The 16,107-nt window shown below is 36.0% G+C and overlaps 1 protein-coding gene across 1 annotated transcript in view; it reads right to left on the bottom strand.

Annotated features, from left to right (window-relative positions):
* Positions 1-415: 415 nt before the first annotated feature.
* Positions 416-16,107, bottom strand: part of TM9SF2 (transmembrane 9 superfamily member 2) — a 28,262-nt gene continuing 12,570 nt past the window's right edge. The window contains exons 6-17 of the mRNA XM_063149596.1: positions 15,856-15,980; positions 14,888-14,999; positions 12,960-13,039; positions 12,744-12,852; positions 12,488-12,620; positions 12,128-12,247; positions 9,896-9,953; positions 9,084-9,243; positions 7,471-7,622; positions 6,351-6,462; positions 5,561-5,732; positions 416-1,575 (exon numbers count right to left, since the gene is read on the bottom strand). Of these exons, the coding sequence (XP_063005666.1) occupies positions 1,508-1,575; positions 5,561-5,732; positions 6,351-6,462; positions 7,471-7,622; positions 9,084-9,243; positions 9,896-9,953; positions 12,128-12,247; positions 12,488-12,620; positions 12,744-12,852; positions 12,960-13,039; positions 14,888-14,999; positions 15,856-15,980 (1,401 nt within the window). The 3' untranslated portion in view covers positions 416-1,507. The remainder of the gene's footprint in view (positions 1,576-5,560; positions 5,733-6,350; positions 6,463-7,470; positions 7,623-9,083; positions 9,244-9,895; positions 9,954-12,127; positions 12,248-12,487; positions 12,621-12,743; positions 12,853-12,959; positions 13,040-14,887; positions 15,000-15,855; positions 15,981-16,107) is intronic.

Below are 16,107 nucleotides of genomic sequence, written 5' to 3'. Positions count from 1 at the left end.
TTACCTAAACTCAACATTTCCTCGTGACTGTATGTTGGTAGGGGCACAAGAACAAACCTGTGCTCATCTGAGCAGAGCTGTGTCTGGCAACAGGCAGAACACGAGTGCTGTGGTTCATCTGGGAAGGGATAGGGAGCACTGCAAAATTGTGCTAATGCCTCCTGAAGCCTTGATGTGCCAACTTTTGGGAGGTTAATAATGACAAGTTACCTTAACCAAGGATATTTTTATTGGGTCCAATATTCAAGCATCATCAGGTTAAGGTCCTATAGAAAAGTAAACTGGTAAGAATAAAGCCCCCCCCAACCTTATGAATGGCAATTGGTACATGAAGTTTAATTTTAAATAAAATTTTACCAGCCAAATTGTGTTATGAATCTAAAACTATCAAACAAGGTTTGAACAAAATACTCCATTTCCAAAAAAAGGCAAATATAGGTTTAATGCCAGTCATCCAAAATTGACATTAGTCTTTTGATATAAGGCAAAAATAGTAATTTTCTTTTATTTTTTAACCTACATTAAGTACAGTCAGCAATAGTTGCTATATAGAATATGCATCATTGAGATCTAAAAGCAAGATCAGCAGAGAATGCCGACTCATGCCTTGTAAGATCTTCTCAACATAGTGACAACTCCATGGCAATCTCTGGGTTAAGGACTGGATTAATGCTGCAGAGAGCTTTTGTTAAATGGGTGTATAATTTAGTTCCCATGAGCCACAATCACATGTCCATGTTAAAGCCATTTAGCACAAATAATAATTCTTGCAGATCTAAATGTGTGTCAATATACATTAAACCATAGAAAATGCCAGAAAATACTCTATGCAATCTTTAAGCATCTGTCTTCAATATAATCGTATTTACATATTTTTATGAACTTCTAATATGTAATAAGTCAATGAGGACATTTTTACAACGTTTATTGGGTTATGAATTTATAAATTCAAGGACTCAGAGGCACATAGTTTGAAAGGCCAAGAACACCAAAACTAATTAAGTCACAGAAATCAGAATATTTATGGACGTAACACCAGTAAAAAATAAAAATCACATCCAGACTAAAAGCAACACCTCTTAAAGAGTCATCCTTCAAAGTTAGCATAATAAAAAGTTCTCATTTCCCTCAAAGAAAAATAAATCATCCCACCTACCAAGCTAGAAAAACTTATTTACAGTTGTACTTTCATCAGAAGTATCATTAAGTTGTGTAATACAGCCACTTCTATTCTGCCATTAGAATTTAACATTTCTTTCAAAGTATAGTTGTATTTACAAATGCATAAATATCGTAACTCTGATCTTCATTAAGGTTTGAATGAAAACAGGTTGTTAAGTCACAATACAAACTTGTTAGTGGAAAAGTAGGTGCATTTCAGTATCATTCTCAAAGAACAGGTAGCCAATACTTCTGATAAAGCTCAAGTTCATCAACGAGACCAGGTTTTTAAGTTAGGTTAATGAAGATTAAACCTCTTCTGTGTTAACTCTTTACATCGGTTTCTTCAGTCGACTTTCACCACGCTGTATATTTTGGTTACAAACCAAAAGCATGCAAAGAATCCAATTGTGCCTAGAAGAGAGAAAAAAGAAAATGACATGTTAGAACACTGACACAGGAGACATTAATTTCTGCTCATAGTTTGTGAGTCAGGATGTATGTATCTGTGATCTGCTGTCCTTAGCCTTCAGTACATGAATCACATCAGACAATGGAAAGTTACAGACAGTACTCAGACCTTATGGGCATCAACTACTCTGTAACCTCTCATTATTTTCAGGAGCACAGAACAGATCATGTGGAACACTCTAGTAGTAAGATGTTTCTGTTTATTTTTTTGTTCTTGTTCCAGTATGCTGCAGTCCCACTCCTTCACACTGCTCCATTTCACCCTTTCTCAGCGACTACTCACACACACTTTCTCTCATCTGCTCAGCTGTCAGAACATTATTAAGTTTAATAAACATAATAACATCATCAGAGTTCCCATTACTTAGCAATACTTTAAGGTCTTGGAAAACTAGAGCACTACCTTTATTTCTCCACAGACTGAGTTAATACAAATTTCAAACCATAGTGTAGTTACTACACAACTTGTAGTCCTACTGAAAACATGTGTTACATACCTTAAAAACAAACACTACTGAAATACTTATGACAGTCAAAAGGTATACACAGATTTGAACTAAAACTGGAGGATGAAAATAATTTCCCTGATTATTTATTATCCTTCTAGCAGAAAAAAAACAGTGGCTTCATCCCTTCTTTTTCTGTAACTCCAAAAGAAACTTTTAACAAAAATATTATTTTGAATGTGAAATAGTTAATATAGTTGGGATTTGTTAATTTAACTGGATTACATCAAAATTCAGTCTCAATCAGAATGATACTGGATTAAACAGCAGCTCAGAACACCTGTTACAGGGACCTTAATTTCCCACAAAAACTAGGACAGGAAAAGAGCCCTGAAGATTATCTGATTTCTGCCTAAGTACCTCTTCTAGAATTCTATCCTGAACTTATACAAGCATCAAAGAAGTTCTTTAGAGGAAAAAAAACTTCCTTTGTTTTAGATTTGGTAAGAGGGGCAACAAAAGTTGTGTGGTAACTTGTTGTCTATCAAAGCTTGAAAGGAACCATGAATGATATCATGGTCATTTTTTTTCACTTTACGCTTGCTAAACTACTGATGTTTAAGTGATTCATTTACTGTGATACGTAGTTGTGAGCCCAGCTGTGAATCAAAGATTTGTCATGTAGCTCCCGGTATTGTGCCTGCTGAGTCTGATCAATGACCTGGAATGCAGTATGGATGCAAGTGCCTGAAGCATGTGTTACACTGACATAGCAGCAGGGCATCGTCAAAACCCTTCCTCCCCATCCTGACAATTCTTCACAGATGAGTAAGCAGCAGCAGAATAGTTTTCATACAACAATTATGACTTTTTCTTGTTAGCTTTTTTATCATCCTGGCATGGGAAGTCAGTTGCCCTTGGGAGCAGTTTTTGCTAAATTGCTAATATGTTCTTTTGTTTAAAAAAAAAAGAACTGCCTGTACCTTTACTCTACCTCTGATTTCTTCTGTAAATCCTTATCTCAGAGCACTTCAGTAAATCTCAGAGAACTGAACATAACCTGCTTTTACATTCATATCAACCTAAATGGACATAATTCTTCTCAAATCTTAAGAAACAGGATTATTTCCCCAAATTAAAAGATAATTTGCACTTAATCTTGAGGGAATTAGATAAAAAATTGTTAAGCACAGTGTTTTACAATTCTGTGTAATTAACTGCCTCAAGTGTAACCTCCCCTGATTTCAACATCGAAATTGAAAATTTAAAAAACCAAGAGCATACAGACTGAAAACTGAGTTCTAGTTGCACAGGATGACTTGCATTTCCACTGTCCCAATTACCAACAAATGACTGCCACAAAAAGAAGCTGAAAGGAGCTGAGAATAAACCACCTCATCTTTGCATGCTTATGAACCTACCCTAAAAATTTGCTGGCAGGTGTTGCACAGCCACTTGGTCAACTGAAAGTGAACACGTGAGCAAAGGAAAAAAGGGGATGCAGTGGACACATCTTAATGCCTCTAGACAATGCCACGTGACATGACTGACTCGAAAGAATAAAGGCAAAAAATGTAAATTATATGAGTATCTGAGATGCAAAAGGCAGCTAAACCATGTCTCAGCATAGAAAATTATTGTAAATCCCCTTTATCTTGAATGAATTTGCTCCAGAATTAGTGCACACATCCAAAGTGAACAAAGGAGACAAGGTAAACACAATTCTGGTTTTGGGCAAAACTGTTTTACTATTACAGGCAGACTTGCTGAACATCTGTTGGAAAAGCTGGTGAAACTAAATTAATTGACTTTACACTTATGTAAGGCCTTACTATTTTTCACACTACTTTGCAAGTCTGCACTGCATTTAAAGCTGATCTGCATACAGCAGTACACATTCATTTCCAGCTGAACATCCACACATCCTAGGATTTTTTAGTTCAATGAAACTATCAGTACACCCAGACCAGAAGTAAAGGTTAAGAGAAAAGCAAGGTGAGAAAGAAGAAAACCCGAGCAAGGGAGGCAGAATCTCTGATCTGTGCATTCAGAATGACTTGCAAACTGGTACAGAAATGTGAATAAAAGCAGAGATGCATAAATTACAAACTATCTGCAAGCAATGCCAAAATACATTGGACTGACTTAAAATGAAGGATGGAAGATAAAACTGACCACTTCTGGGACACAGCCTGATCACTTTTCAGTGAGATTATATAATGCACTCAAGTCCCATTTTTTCCTTTTAAACAGGCAATGACCCAAGAAAATCCTTGCAGGCCATTGCTCCCATTCACCATCATCTGCATTCAGTCTACAAACAGCTTCAATATTTTCTTAGCTGAAGTAGACATGTCTTTGAAATATTCAATTATACTTAAAATGAACACCATTCTTAGTTCTTTCTTCTTTTACTATTTTTGTTCTCCTAGGTTAAGTGGAAATGAAAATTCTACTTAAAAGTCATAGTGAGATTTGTATTAAAAGCTCTGATGACAAGCCATTTGTAGTCTAGGAGGCCCCAAAAGATAGTGTCTATACACAGACACATATCCAAGACTTTGGAATCATTAAAAGTCATCATCAACATGAGGCCTGAAATTATTTAAACCATGGATCAGTTCAAAGTAGTCTCAGAAGTACTGCTCTGTAGGGCAGAGTATACAGGGATGGACTGCATTCTGCTGCAGCAGAACACAGAATTTTTAAGGCCTTTTTGAGGAGTTGGCAGTTGCTGCCTTCTTGCATCAGTTTGAAAGGAGATATCTTGCATTTTCACTGCCATTTTCCCCCCCTAAACAAGGGCTATTTCTGTCTGACTGAAGACTACAATGGAAAATATTGTGACCTCATCTCAATTACTGAAGAGGAAATTGAAATGCAGCACCTAAGGACAGATGTATTTTCCAAACGCTCACAATGAAGATTACAAGGTTCAGATAAGACTGATAAAAAAAAGTTAGAGAAATTCTGTCTGCTTCCCATGCCACTTCAATGCAATTGGGATACAGGTAAATACATTCTGGAAGAGAGTAAATTTAAAAAACAAGGCATTCTTTGTCTACCTTTATCCCTCTCTCTTCCTTCCAGCTATTCCAAAAAACCTGCTGTTTTTATCTTGACACTGTAACTTTATACTTGATTGTGTGTGATTTGAAGTGTGTTTCTCCAAAGACAACTTATTTTTAAAAGCTGAGGTTTGTCATATGACTATCATAAAAATAAAATCTGGAAAAGTATTTATCACATATTTGTAGACCTAATGACAGGCCACACTTCAAGTCAGCAGTAGTTTTGCCTCATCCTCATTTATCTCTTTTATTAAAGTTTGTAAGCACATAGTTGCAATATGCTACACCTGGAAAAAAATCAAAGGCATACATATATTTATAATTCTGTATCAAGATCAGTTTTGCCAAGGATTCTACTGTGCAAAACTAAAGGCAGATTCAAAATTTAAAAATCAGGTTGAATACACTTACCTGTGAAAAGGAAGAAGATCAAAACCATAATCATGGTATAACCGAAGTATAAAATGGTGCTAGCTGTTCCTGTGATTTGCAGTTTAGAAAAGAAATAATGTATTGCATATATTAGGAAATAAACTGCAGTGAAGCCACTAGTGAGAAATGAACGCCACTGCCAGTGATAGTCCTAGAGTGAGAGAAAATACAAATGTGTGAGAAATATTGCGCACACCTTTAGCCCACTGATCCTACCAGGGAATGCAGAGCTACCTTCTCTATTATGACTTTACCCAAAAGTAAGTTTTTGCAGGGTTTTTTTTATCTAGAGGGAGAAGAACTATATATAACCAATACTGCTTTAATAACACCATTCAAAACTAAAGATAAGTAACCTAAAGATCAATAGCAAATACATAAAATACTAAAATCCCAAATAAGCCAGGTGTACTTATTTCCAGCCACAGAGATATTTTTTTTCCCAAGGCTGGGCACGTCCAAAATGTACTCCGATTGAACAAAATTAATGGATTAATTTAGCACCTTCAGAAAACAGGGAGTGAGAATCTAAAGATGTGACATCTGACTCAGCAACACCCAGTGCAAAGTTTTAATATTTCTTAGAAGAGTTGCCAAAAGTAGCCTGCTTCACTTTTTAAAGACATAGTTTAAATGAGTTTACATCTCATCTAGCACTAGTGTTCATGTTGAATTCTGGAATACTTATTTTTAATTACAAAGGCATGAACATTTTTGGAAGCATTCTTAGAACATTATCAGGTTTGAAAACAGAGGAAGTATTTCCTACCTCTGCACATAGATGGAAGTAGCAGAGCAATATTGTAGCCTCAGAACATGTAATAACCAAAATAATGAATACCAGAAACAGGAAGCCAAACATGTAATACATCTGGTGGGACCTATAAAAGGCAGTTAAAAAAAGTTAAATGGCCATTGTGCTATTATTATTTCTTCATAGGTAGTAACATCACCTTAAGTATTTTCCCTTCCTATTGAAAAACTGTCAATTGTGCAGCCATACAATTGACTAATTTATTTTCTAACTAAAGAATAGGAACCTTGGCAGCTTGGTCTGAGAACACTGAGAAAGCAAGGCCAAAGCATGCCCCTGGTTGGGATTTTAGAGAAAGAAATGACTAAACATAATGGTGAAATCACAGTTCCAGTGAAGTCAGCATGACCTCTTCCACTGACTTCAGAAGAACCTGGATTTCACCTCACATTTCAATCAAAGGGGCAAAGCTCCAAAATAACAAGAAATGTCAAATGCTGTAGCTGTCTGTGTTGGGTAGAGGCACCTATTCAAGGTTCAGAAACAGTTTAACAAGATGCAATAACTAAATTGTGCCAGAAGGAAGACAAATTCCTCACAGTAGATTAGTTTGTCAGTGAGCTTACATCAAAATTCACTTATACTGCACTAGTCTATGAGGCTTTCTTTTTAAAAACCATTACTCTTTTTTAATTAAGATTTCACAAGAATTTGTTCTTGGTTCTTTTTTTTCCTCCCAAGAGTAGTAATACTTGTCTAGCCTAATAACAACTACCAAACAAATCTCAAGTTTATTTTAATAAACTTTACTACTGTCAAGTTATATGCTATATATCAGCTTCAGAGCCACTTCCACATGAAGTCACAAGAGTAGCATGAGAAAACAACAAACTATCTGAAGGTAGGTCAGCTGTAAATTGCTAAGCATATCACAGCCACCTCTCTGCACACCCCAACAAGCACAACAGGCACCGAGTATCATTAAAACATAAAAAAGATACTAACATTTAAATAGTATTAAACCAGTATGGTAACAATGCATCCCCAAATAATCCAGGAAAGCACATTGAAGAAAACTTTCACAAAGAAATTATCACTTTTTTATGACAGAAAATTCAATTTATGGTGAACTTACCAAATACTATTGAGAATGAAGAACAACTGTATAAAGATACATCCAAAAGGAAGAATCCCTCCCATGATAATACCAGGTAATGGCTTTGTATAGAACGATTGCTCAGGAATCTGACGTGGAATTTGATTTGTGCGAACAGGGTGTTCAATAGCCTTTTAACAAAAATAACAAACAGCTAAATAAATGAAGTATCAAACCTTTTTGCTTTCTTTTCGTAATGACTGGTGGCACAACGTCTACTCTTTATTTTGAGCATGTGCATACCCAACTACACTACATTTGCTTTTGCTCCAGCTCAGTTACCAACACTTGCTTGGCAAACTTGCTAAAAGACAGCTCTTACTGAAAACATAGTGACAGATATTTTGGACTTCCATTTCAATGTTTGCCTATCTATCATCTGTTACAGAGCCTGAGCTGATTTACCATATTTCAGCTGGGGTAGTGGTGGTGCAGATTCCTGCTTTCACCTTCTAAAAATTCCTGTGTGTTGTCTTTCAGGATTTACTTAAAAATTGCACTAGGATAAACTTACTGAAAGGACTCCATCTGGCAATTTAATCCTAATTCAAGACACATGCATGGATCAGCATGGTGAGAGAAAACAATGTAAAGCATTGTAAGATACATGCATACTCTATCTTTTGGCTTTCATAACAATTACATCAAAAGCACCAACAGATACTTCCTTTCTGATTTGATTTTCAAGTTTTTGTGACACCTACCACATTGCCTGATTAGCTTATCAAATCTTCCTTCCTTAAAAGATGTACACACCTGTACAATGCAGGGGAACTTGATGGAATTTCAACATGGTTATCAGAAAAAGCCCACTGAATTAAAAAGTGCCTACTAAAACAATATTCTCTGAAGGTATTACAAGAGATCTACAGAGAGACAGAATCCTGGCTTCCTATGCAGGAGAAAACCCACAAATGTATCTGCACTTATAGAAATTTATTTGTGGGGAACAGTAAATAGTTTTTTAAGAAAAAAAAAAAAAGAAAAAAAGAACCAATCTCATTATTTAATGATTTGGTCACCAAATTATTAAATGTTTGGTCACAAAGAGCTGTCATAAAAATATGTAAAATTGATTGGTTTAGGAGTAAATCACAATTAATGTCTACCAAGCAGAGATAACCATTTACAGAACACTTATGCAAACAGATTTCACAGAACTCTAGCAATTTGATCAGGGAACATCCTCAGTGTAGAGGGCAGACAGGAACAAGAAATACATGACAAAACCCAGAAATGCAGAATTTGCTTTCCCTCATGCCTGCTGGGTCAAATATTTGTTTTAGTATATGAAAGAGATGCTAATTAAAATAAAAATGCTCAAATCACTGATTTATCTGTAGCAGTCACTCAATTAAATAGAATGACAACCCAATTTGCTGCAGAGAAGTATCACTGTCACCAACCATGTGTCACAGCCTTGGAATACCAAGACTGGTTCTCTAAGGCAGTTCTAAAGCAGCTGAACTGAACTGGAGCCAACAGTGCAACTAGCTAAGGTGCTACCTCAGTCATGGCCTATACAGAGAAAAATATTTGTGTGTGTTTATGTATGTATACCCTTAAAAAAACAAATTCTCAGAAACACTTACGTTTTTCTTAAACCCAAAATAGGCACCAATAAATGTCAGTGGTACAGATATGCAAAACCAGAGTGCCAAAATAGCAACCAAGGTGCCGAACGGAATAGCTGCTGAAGAGCCTTCTCCCCAGAGAATGAGGTTCATGATAAAAAAATCCGCAAATACAATTCTGAAAAACACAGAGCACACTTAGAGCACAGAAATACTTCTGAACGTTCAGTAACCCTGACAAAACAATGGCACTGTTTTGAGATTTTAGCACGAATCTCTGCTAAAACCAAATGACACACACAAAATATGAAAACAAAGAGATCAGACAAGCAATTCTTTGTTAATCTAGTGGGACTGAACTCCAGCAGGCACTGACGTTCCAACTAAGCTATTTCAAATATATGCTTGTCTTAACTACACTTCAGGGTAAGACTGCTTGCTGTGATTAAGTGGAAAAAATTATCACAGTGGTTATACATTACATGACACTATGTAAGACTGACTACAGTGAGGTCAGAATAGTGCAGTCCAGAGAATGAAAGAAAACAATGAAAAAGTGGGCCTCAAACTTACTACTATCATAATGCCTTTTCCTAATCAACCTTTTCATGTGGTGAGAGTAAACAAATGCTTACAAAAAAAAAAATAAAATCTAAGGATGATATGCCACTAACATACCCATCTTTGTCAAAAGCACCATGATACTCTTGGAGCTCCCAGAATAAAGGGACAATGTAAGATTTACCTGTATGGCTGAAACCTAAAAAATTAGCTATGCACATCAGAGAAGCAATTTAATTCTCTTAATCATGACAATATTCTCAGCTTACCCAGGACAAAGGAATGATGTCAGCAGGACATTTGTTTTCCATTTCTCACCTCCAAATGCTGTATATTAAAACATTTGACAGACATTAAAACATGTATTAAGCTCAACTATTAATTTTCCAGTCCATTTACCTGTTATACTTAACTTGCAAATACTCAAATCATGTGCTATCCTGCCCAAAACCAGTAAACTAAATATTCAGTAATCAAATTGGATTTCCTTATCCTATTGCTTAACCACAGAACTTCAAAGCAAAACGTCTCAGACCAAGGTCAGGAAAGGTATCCAACTAAAACTGTGTTTCTGATGACTTTATCTACTAAAAAGACGGAGCAGATTTGCAGTATTTCTAAATCTTTAAAAAATGTTTTAAACCTGGAGTGATTAAGAAATTTAAGCTTTCTAGCATTTGACTGCAGGTTTCAGTAGGTAAAGATACATAAATATGTGAAAACCAAGCTTAACAGTTTTCTTGAAATAATTCTTGCCAATGAATCTTACAGAAGAGTCAGAACTAACACGCTTACAGAAGTAGTGATGTTTTCTTGAGTCTTAGCAGCATTAAGCAGTGGTGATACCAAAAGACCAAAGATAGCTTTTTAAAGAAAATCTTTATGAATTTGCACTATGCTGATAAAAATTCTAGTCAATATACTTTCAAATGAAAATATCCTGCTGGAGTGCAGTGAAGCAGATAATTTCATCTGAGCACTGCCATAATGACATGCTTCTTTATTTCAAGAGTCAGAAGTGATTATGGTTAGAGTGATTTTAATTAAGTTTCCATTTCTTCATAAAAACTTGGTAAAATGTGACAGCAGTTATTAAGATTAACCATTTAGTTTCAACTCATGTTTCACTTTCTAAATGCAGTTTTGAAAAAAAAAAAAAACCTTTTAAAATTGAATATCCATTTCAGTTGCATTTTGTTTTATATGTCACATTATTTGTATACTATTAAAAAAACCCCATTCATGCTTACATGCTCTAATACAGGGTATAAACCACTTCCTGTTATAACAACAAAAATATCTCTGGATCAGTCATTCACTATCTTAGTAATTAAACACAACATTCAAGTATCAACTAAGTGATTACCAATAAATAAAATATTAAATTTTATCCTTAAAAACTACATTTCCACCAAAGACATAGGATTCAATTTACCACTAATACACTTCAAAATATCCTTCAAAACACAGAGCATACACCACAATATCAAGAAAAATTCTATCCTCAATTATGCTCTTAGTACTAAAATTTCCTTCTGTTTAAGTCTTAACTGGCTTGGATATTAGGAATACTTCATTTTCATGTCACCACCACTATGCAAAAAACTCCCTACAAGATACAAACTCACTTTTCCCACTGGTTTTCCCCACATGAAAACTACCAAATGGTAAGAAGGAAGATCTCCAGTATCTACTGCCAGGCTGAAGTTCTGAAATAAACTTCTCCTGTAGCCCCATATATTCACAACTAAAGTAGTTCAAAAGATCCGTTTCTCTCAAGTCAAAAAACCTTTCACCTTGAGTAAGGTAATTAAAACAAGCTGTATGTGGAATGCCATGCTTCACCTTAAAATAAATCAGAGGATACAGGGGTAAACCAACCATCTGAGGCTGGCAGACAGACAGGTCTTGAAACAATAGCTGGGATCAGTGAGGGAGCACAGTATCAACTAACTCCTGTCAGGGGCCCAGACACCACAGGGCTGACTTCTACAGCTACAGAACAGTCCTTCTCCCCGTGCTCCAGACAGTCCAATAAGCATTATTCTCCAAAATAACTGGGAGCTAGCTAAAAAGAGATCACCAGTCTCAGGCACGCAAGAACTGAGGTTCACAGTTTGGGGGTGCAGGTGTCTGTTACCAAGCAACATCCACAGCTAAAACTCAATGCAGGTTTACACAGTGCCCACAGTGACAGGAAACAGAAGCAGAAAACAGTCTGATGTGAAGATGTAATGACCTTAGTACTACTATTATTTAATTTCACAAATACACAGCAGCAAGAACAATTCAGGGTCTTTAGGCACGATTACATCAAAACCAGTGTAACTATGTTAAGTGCTCTATATATATATATATATATTCTGTTGTTAAGGTAAGTACATTTCCCCACGTTGCCCTGAGGGAAGCTGCAAACAGTGCAGCAAAATAAGAATCAGTTCTGTAATGATAATTTATGTTAATGAACTTAAGCCTTGTCATTTTCAGTAACTATTACTCACATTTGTAGAATCTGGCAGCAACATAACCGGCTGGAGTTCCAAGCAGCACCCACAAAACTACAGCACAGGTCATTAGAGCTCCCCTGTTAGCAGGTGACAAAAATCCCAGGCAAGCAAAAACTGTGAGGCAGAGATGCACAATTTTAGAAATGATGTTAGAAACCTTAGACTATATGTTTGACTTAAAGCCAGTACATCAGCTGTCTTACAATCTGTGTGTACTAAGCTGCATGTCTACTACATCAGCCCAGCTGTTTCTAGTGACTTTAATGAAATAGACAAAATGATACTGCTATTTTTACTAGCACCATGCAGTGAAAAATCATGTACAATCAACTAAATCCTCCCCACTTTACTTACACAGGGTAACAAAAGTCATTATTAAGATTTGTGTGCCAGAGCCTAGAAAAACTGACAACAGCATTCCTTTTCTTGGGGGCCTGAAAATATCACCGTGAACCAGTTTCCAGCCAAATTCTTCTTGAGCATCTTCCTGTAAAAGAAATACATCTATTAGAATACAGCAGATTGCAACTTAAATAGCCTGTTACAGCTACACATTTAACTGGAAAAATTACATTCCAAATAAATTTTAGGAACTGCATTTTAGGCTTACAGTGGAATCCATCTGATTGTATCTTGCAATATCTTTATGGAGTGTCCTCAACATAATCATAGCTACCATTCCAGACAGAAAGAGGACAATCACCAGGGAATTCATAATACTGAAAAGAAAAAAAAAAAAAAAAAAAGAGAAAATTAATGAAAATCATCATTCAAACCGCAATGTAAACACTTCAGTACAATAAATTTCCTCCTATTTCCTCCTTACCTAAACCACTGGATGTGAGTGTGAGGCATGGATTCCAAAATATAATCCCATCTTGATGCCCACCTGATATTTTTTTCTTCCTGAAAGAGTAAACACATGAACATCAGATACAGTCAATATCCAATTCATACATTTGAAAGCTGATGTTTGTGCAAATCAATCTTAAATCTTGTGACTAACTGAAATTTCAAGTTCCATGCTTTACAGGGAATACTTCAATAACAGCTACCTAGAGCAAACCTAAGATTTGACCATAGAATCTAAACCAAAATATTTTCTGAATTGGAACCCTTGTGTCTTCTTAAGACATTAAGGCTTACCAAATTAATTTAATTGCGCACCCTCCCTTCAAGAACTGGAATGGAATAGCAGAATAATGAAAGAACATAGATTTTTTAGCACATAAGTCCATATAGCAAGAAACTAAGCTATGCTATACAGTCTCCAGATGATACTTCACTCACTACATCATGCTCTGTCCAAATTATCCTTTGCTTTCATCCAACCTCATTTCAGTACCAAATACCAATCCCATTACAAACAGCTTTCACTGCAGGACAGGTGGGGAGAGAGAACTTAGCAGAGGGAAGCAAATTATTCCTCCAGGCATTTCAACAGATTAAACTTATTCAAAATGAACATTCATTGATCAAAAACACTTCAAAAACAACATTTTTTTGTTTTATTTTGCAGAGTAAACAGGAAAAAAGGAACAGACAGTTTTAATCAAGGTGAAGGTGGCTATTAAACAAGCCAATTAACAAAACTGGCTAGGTGTCTGACAGGCTGTTATTTCAGTAATTTCTAATTTACAAGAACAAGAGTGCTTTCCAGTAAAGCCAGATTTTGAAAAAAATCCGGTGGGTTAAAAAATGTAGTCAAGATCACATACATAGTTCACTGAGATAACAAAACCATGTCTCAAAGGAAGCAACAAATTTCTAAACCAGTATCAATGACTCTAGGACAGAACTGCATTTTTCCTCATATCTAAACTGCCTTTTTTTTCTCTTCCTGAGATGACCTGGTCTGCCAACCCAATAGAAATTCAGAAGATTACCTTCAACTGATGTAACACTGTGCACAAGACAGGTGCACACACACAGCTGGGCATGCCATTTTTAAGGACAAACAATCAAATAATATGAAGCTGAGGTCACTCTTGATTACTGTCTTCTCACAGGTTTCCAGAAATACTTGCTTTTCGGTATACAAATTCATTTCAGCACCACAACTGATATAATTTCTCAAAATATCATCATATATAGTATATACATAATGTAATCTCTCCTACTTCTTATACTATTTATTATATTTTGAACTCAGAGTGGAAATAGTTTGAGAAGGAGTAGGGAACTTTGATAAACAGTTTGTCCAGCAAACTCCATCTACAGAAAACCAAAACAAAATCAAAACCTCCCTCTCTTGTCAGCAGAATGAAAAACATTCAGCTATCACTGCTGCCTGCAGTTGCCTGATATACTGCTCCTCTGCTTTTAAATGGAGAGTAGTAGAACAAAGACTACCAGCTTCCTACTCTTTTGAAGGATTCCAGGGGAGGAAGACCTTAAAGAGAAGGCAGCTTTTACAGCAGGAGGGCAGAAAACTATCAGCTTCAACCTACCTACATGAAACAATTTCTCAGACTTAAGAACTTGGATTGAAAAATAATCTACCAGACAATCTAGGCAGATGTGGAAAGTGTGACTTAAAAACCACATATGTGTTTCACATCTACTCTGTATGTGTTGGTATGCAAAACTGTAATGTATGTGGTTAAATCCCAAGCCACCTCTGACATTCCAGTTCAAATAAAGTTTTAAAACTACAAATTTATTATTCTGAGCCAATTTTAATTGCCCATCTTTATAATTCAGAGTACTAATGCATGATTTTAAGAGGTAACCACCACAGTACTTAGTACTCACATGAAAAGTAACTGAGTATGTGTAAGCAATTTTGACTTCTCCACTGGCCTTATTACTTATATCCATGGGCACTCCTGAGCAGTCGGGGTTGTCTGGGTGAGTATGCTTGTAACTGCAGGGAGACAAGACACACAGTGAAAGCCACTTCACTGACAACATTCTTAAGAAAGCATTAATTCATCTTAGAAAAGCATACCAAGGATTCTTCCCTTCAATATAAGAATTGTACTTAATGTCTCATAAATTTCAGGACTCATAAGGAACATATCCTAAGCTCAGGAATTTCTGAAACTTGAACTTCTTAAACAAGATTTGTCTCTTCTTAAAAGAGCACAGTCTCTAAAGCAGAGTACCAAAAATGAAAGAAGCCTTAGTATTGCTATGAACTTCCAAAACATTTTAAAAATTTCACCAGCAGAATTACTAACTTCTCTCAGGAAAAAATATTTTCAACTGAACCAACAATGCTACAAGCTCAGTTATGCCATGAAAGACAAGATGCTAAGAAATAACACAACAGACACCAATTGTGCAAAAGCCACACAGACACCAGGACAACTGATGAGTGTAGCTGTGAAATCTTTCTATACAAATCCTGACTGTTGAACAGATCAAATCTTGCACTCCAGCCAAGCCTGCAGCAGGCACTGGTGTCCTGTTCTGATACAAGACAGAATATTCCCTGGTAGAGAAATACATGCATGCACACACACACACTCATCACACCCCACAAACACTTACTGGTTTTATTTTATCTTTTCTTGGTCCAAGTAGGAGAAAGTGCACCAAGGTCCATCAAATTACAAAATTACATTACACTGTCCTAACTACACTGCATCAATCAACAGAAGAGGTAATCTCCAGGTCACATATATGAAAGCATTTCTGACTAGCAGCAGGTTCCCAGATCAAAGCAAGTGTCCTGGCATGTATGACTTTTTGATGACAAGTTACTTTCAACTACTAACCTTTTTGGTTCAAGTTTAGCAGCAACTAGTCTTGCTCCCAGAGCTTCATTCTCCACAACATGGTAATAAATTTTTATGTCAACATGGTTGAAAATATAAAAGGTATCCTTTTCATGAAATTCTGACTGCAATGAAAAAAGGTTATATTGAACAATCAACAAATATAGACATCACAAAGCCTTAGACAGAAGTCTGCATAACAGAATTTTAGACTGCATATAGTTTTTCTGTCAAGAAGTTCTAAAATATGAA

This window comes from Melospiza melodia, chromosome 2 (assembly GCF_035770615.1).
Source record: "Melospiza melodia melodia isolate bMelMel2 chromosome 2, bMelMel2.pri, whole genome shotgun sequence".
Lineage (NCBI taxonomy): Eukaryota > Metazoa > Chordata > Aves > Passeriformes > Passerellidae > Melospiza > Melospiza melodia.
Note: the sequence above shows the minus strand (reverse complement) of the source record. Positions and strands in the feature narration are given on the sequence as shown.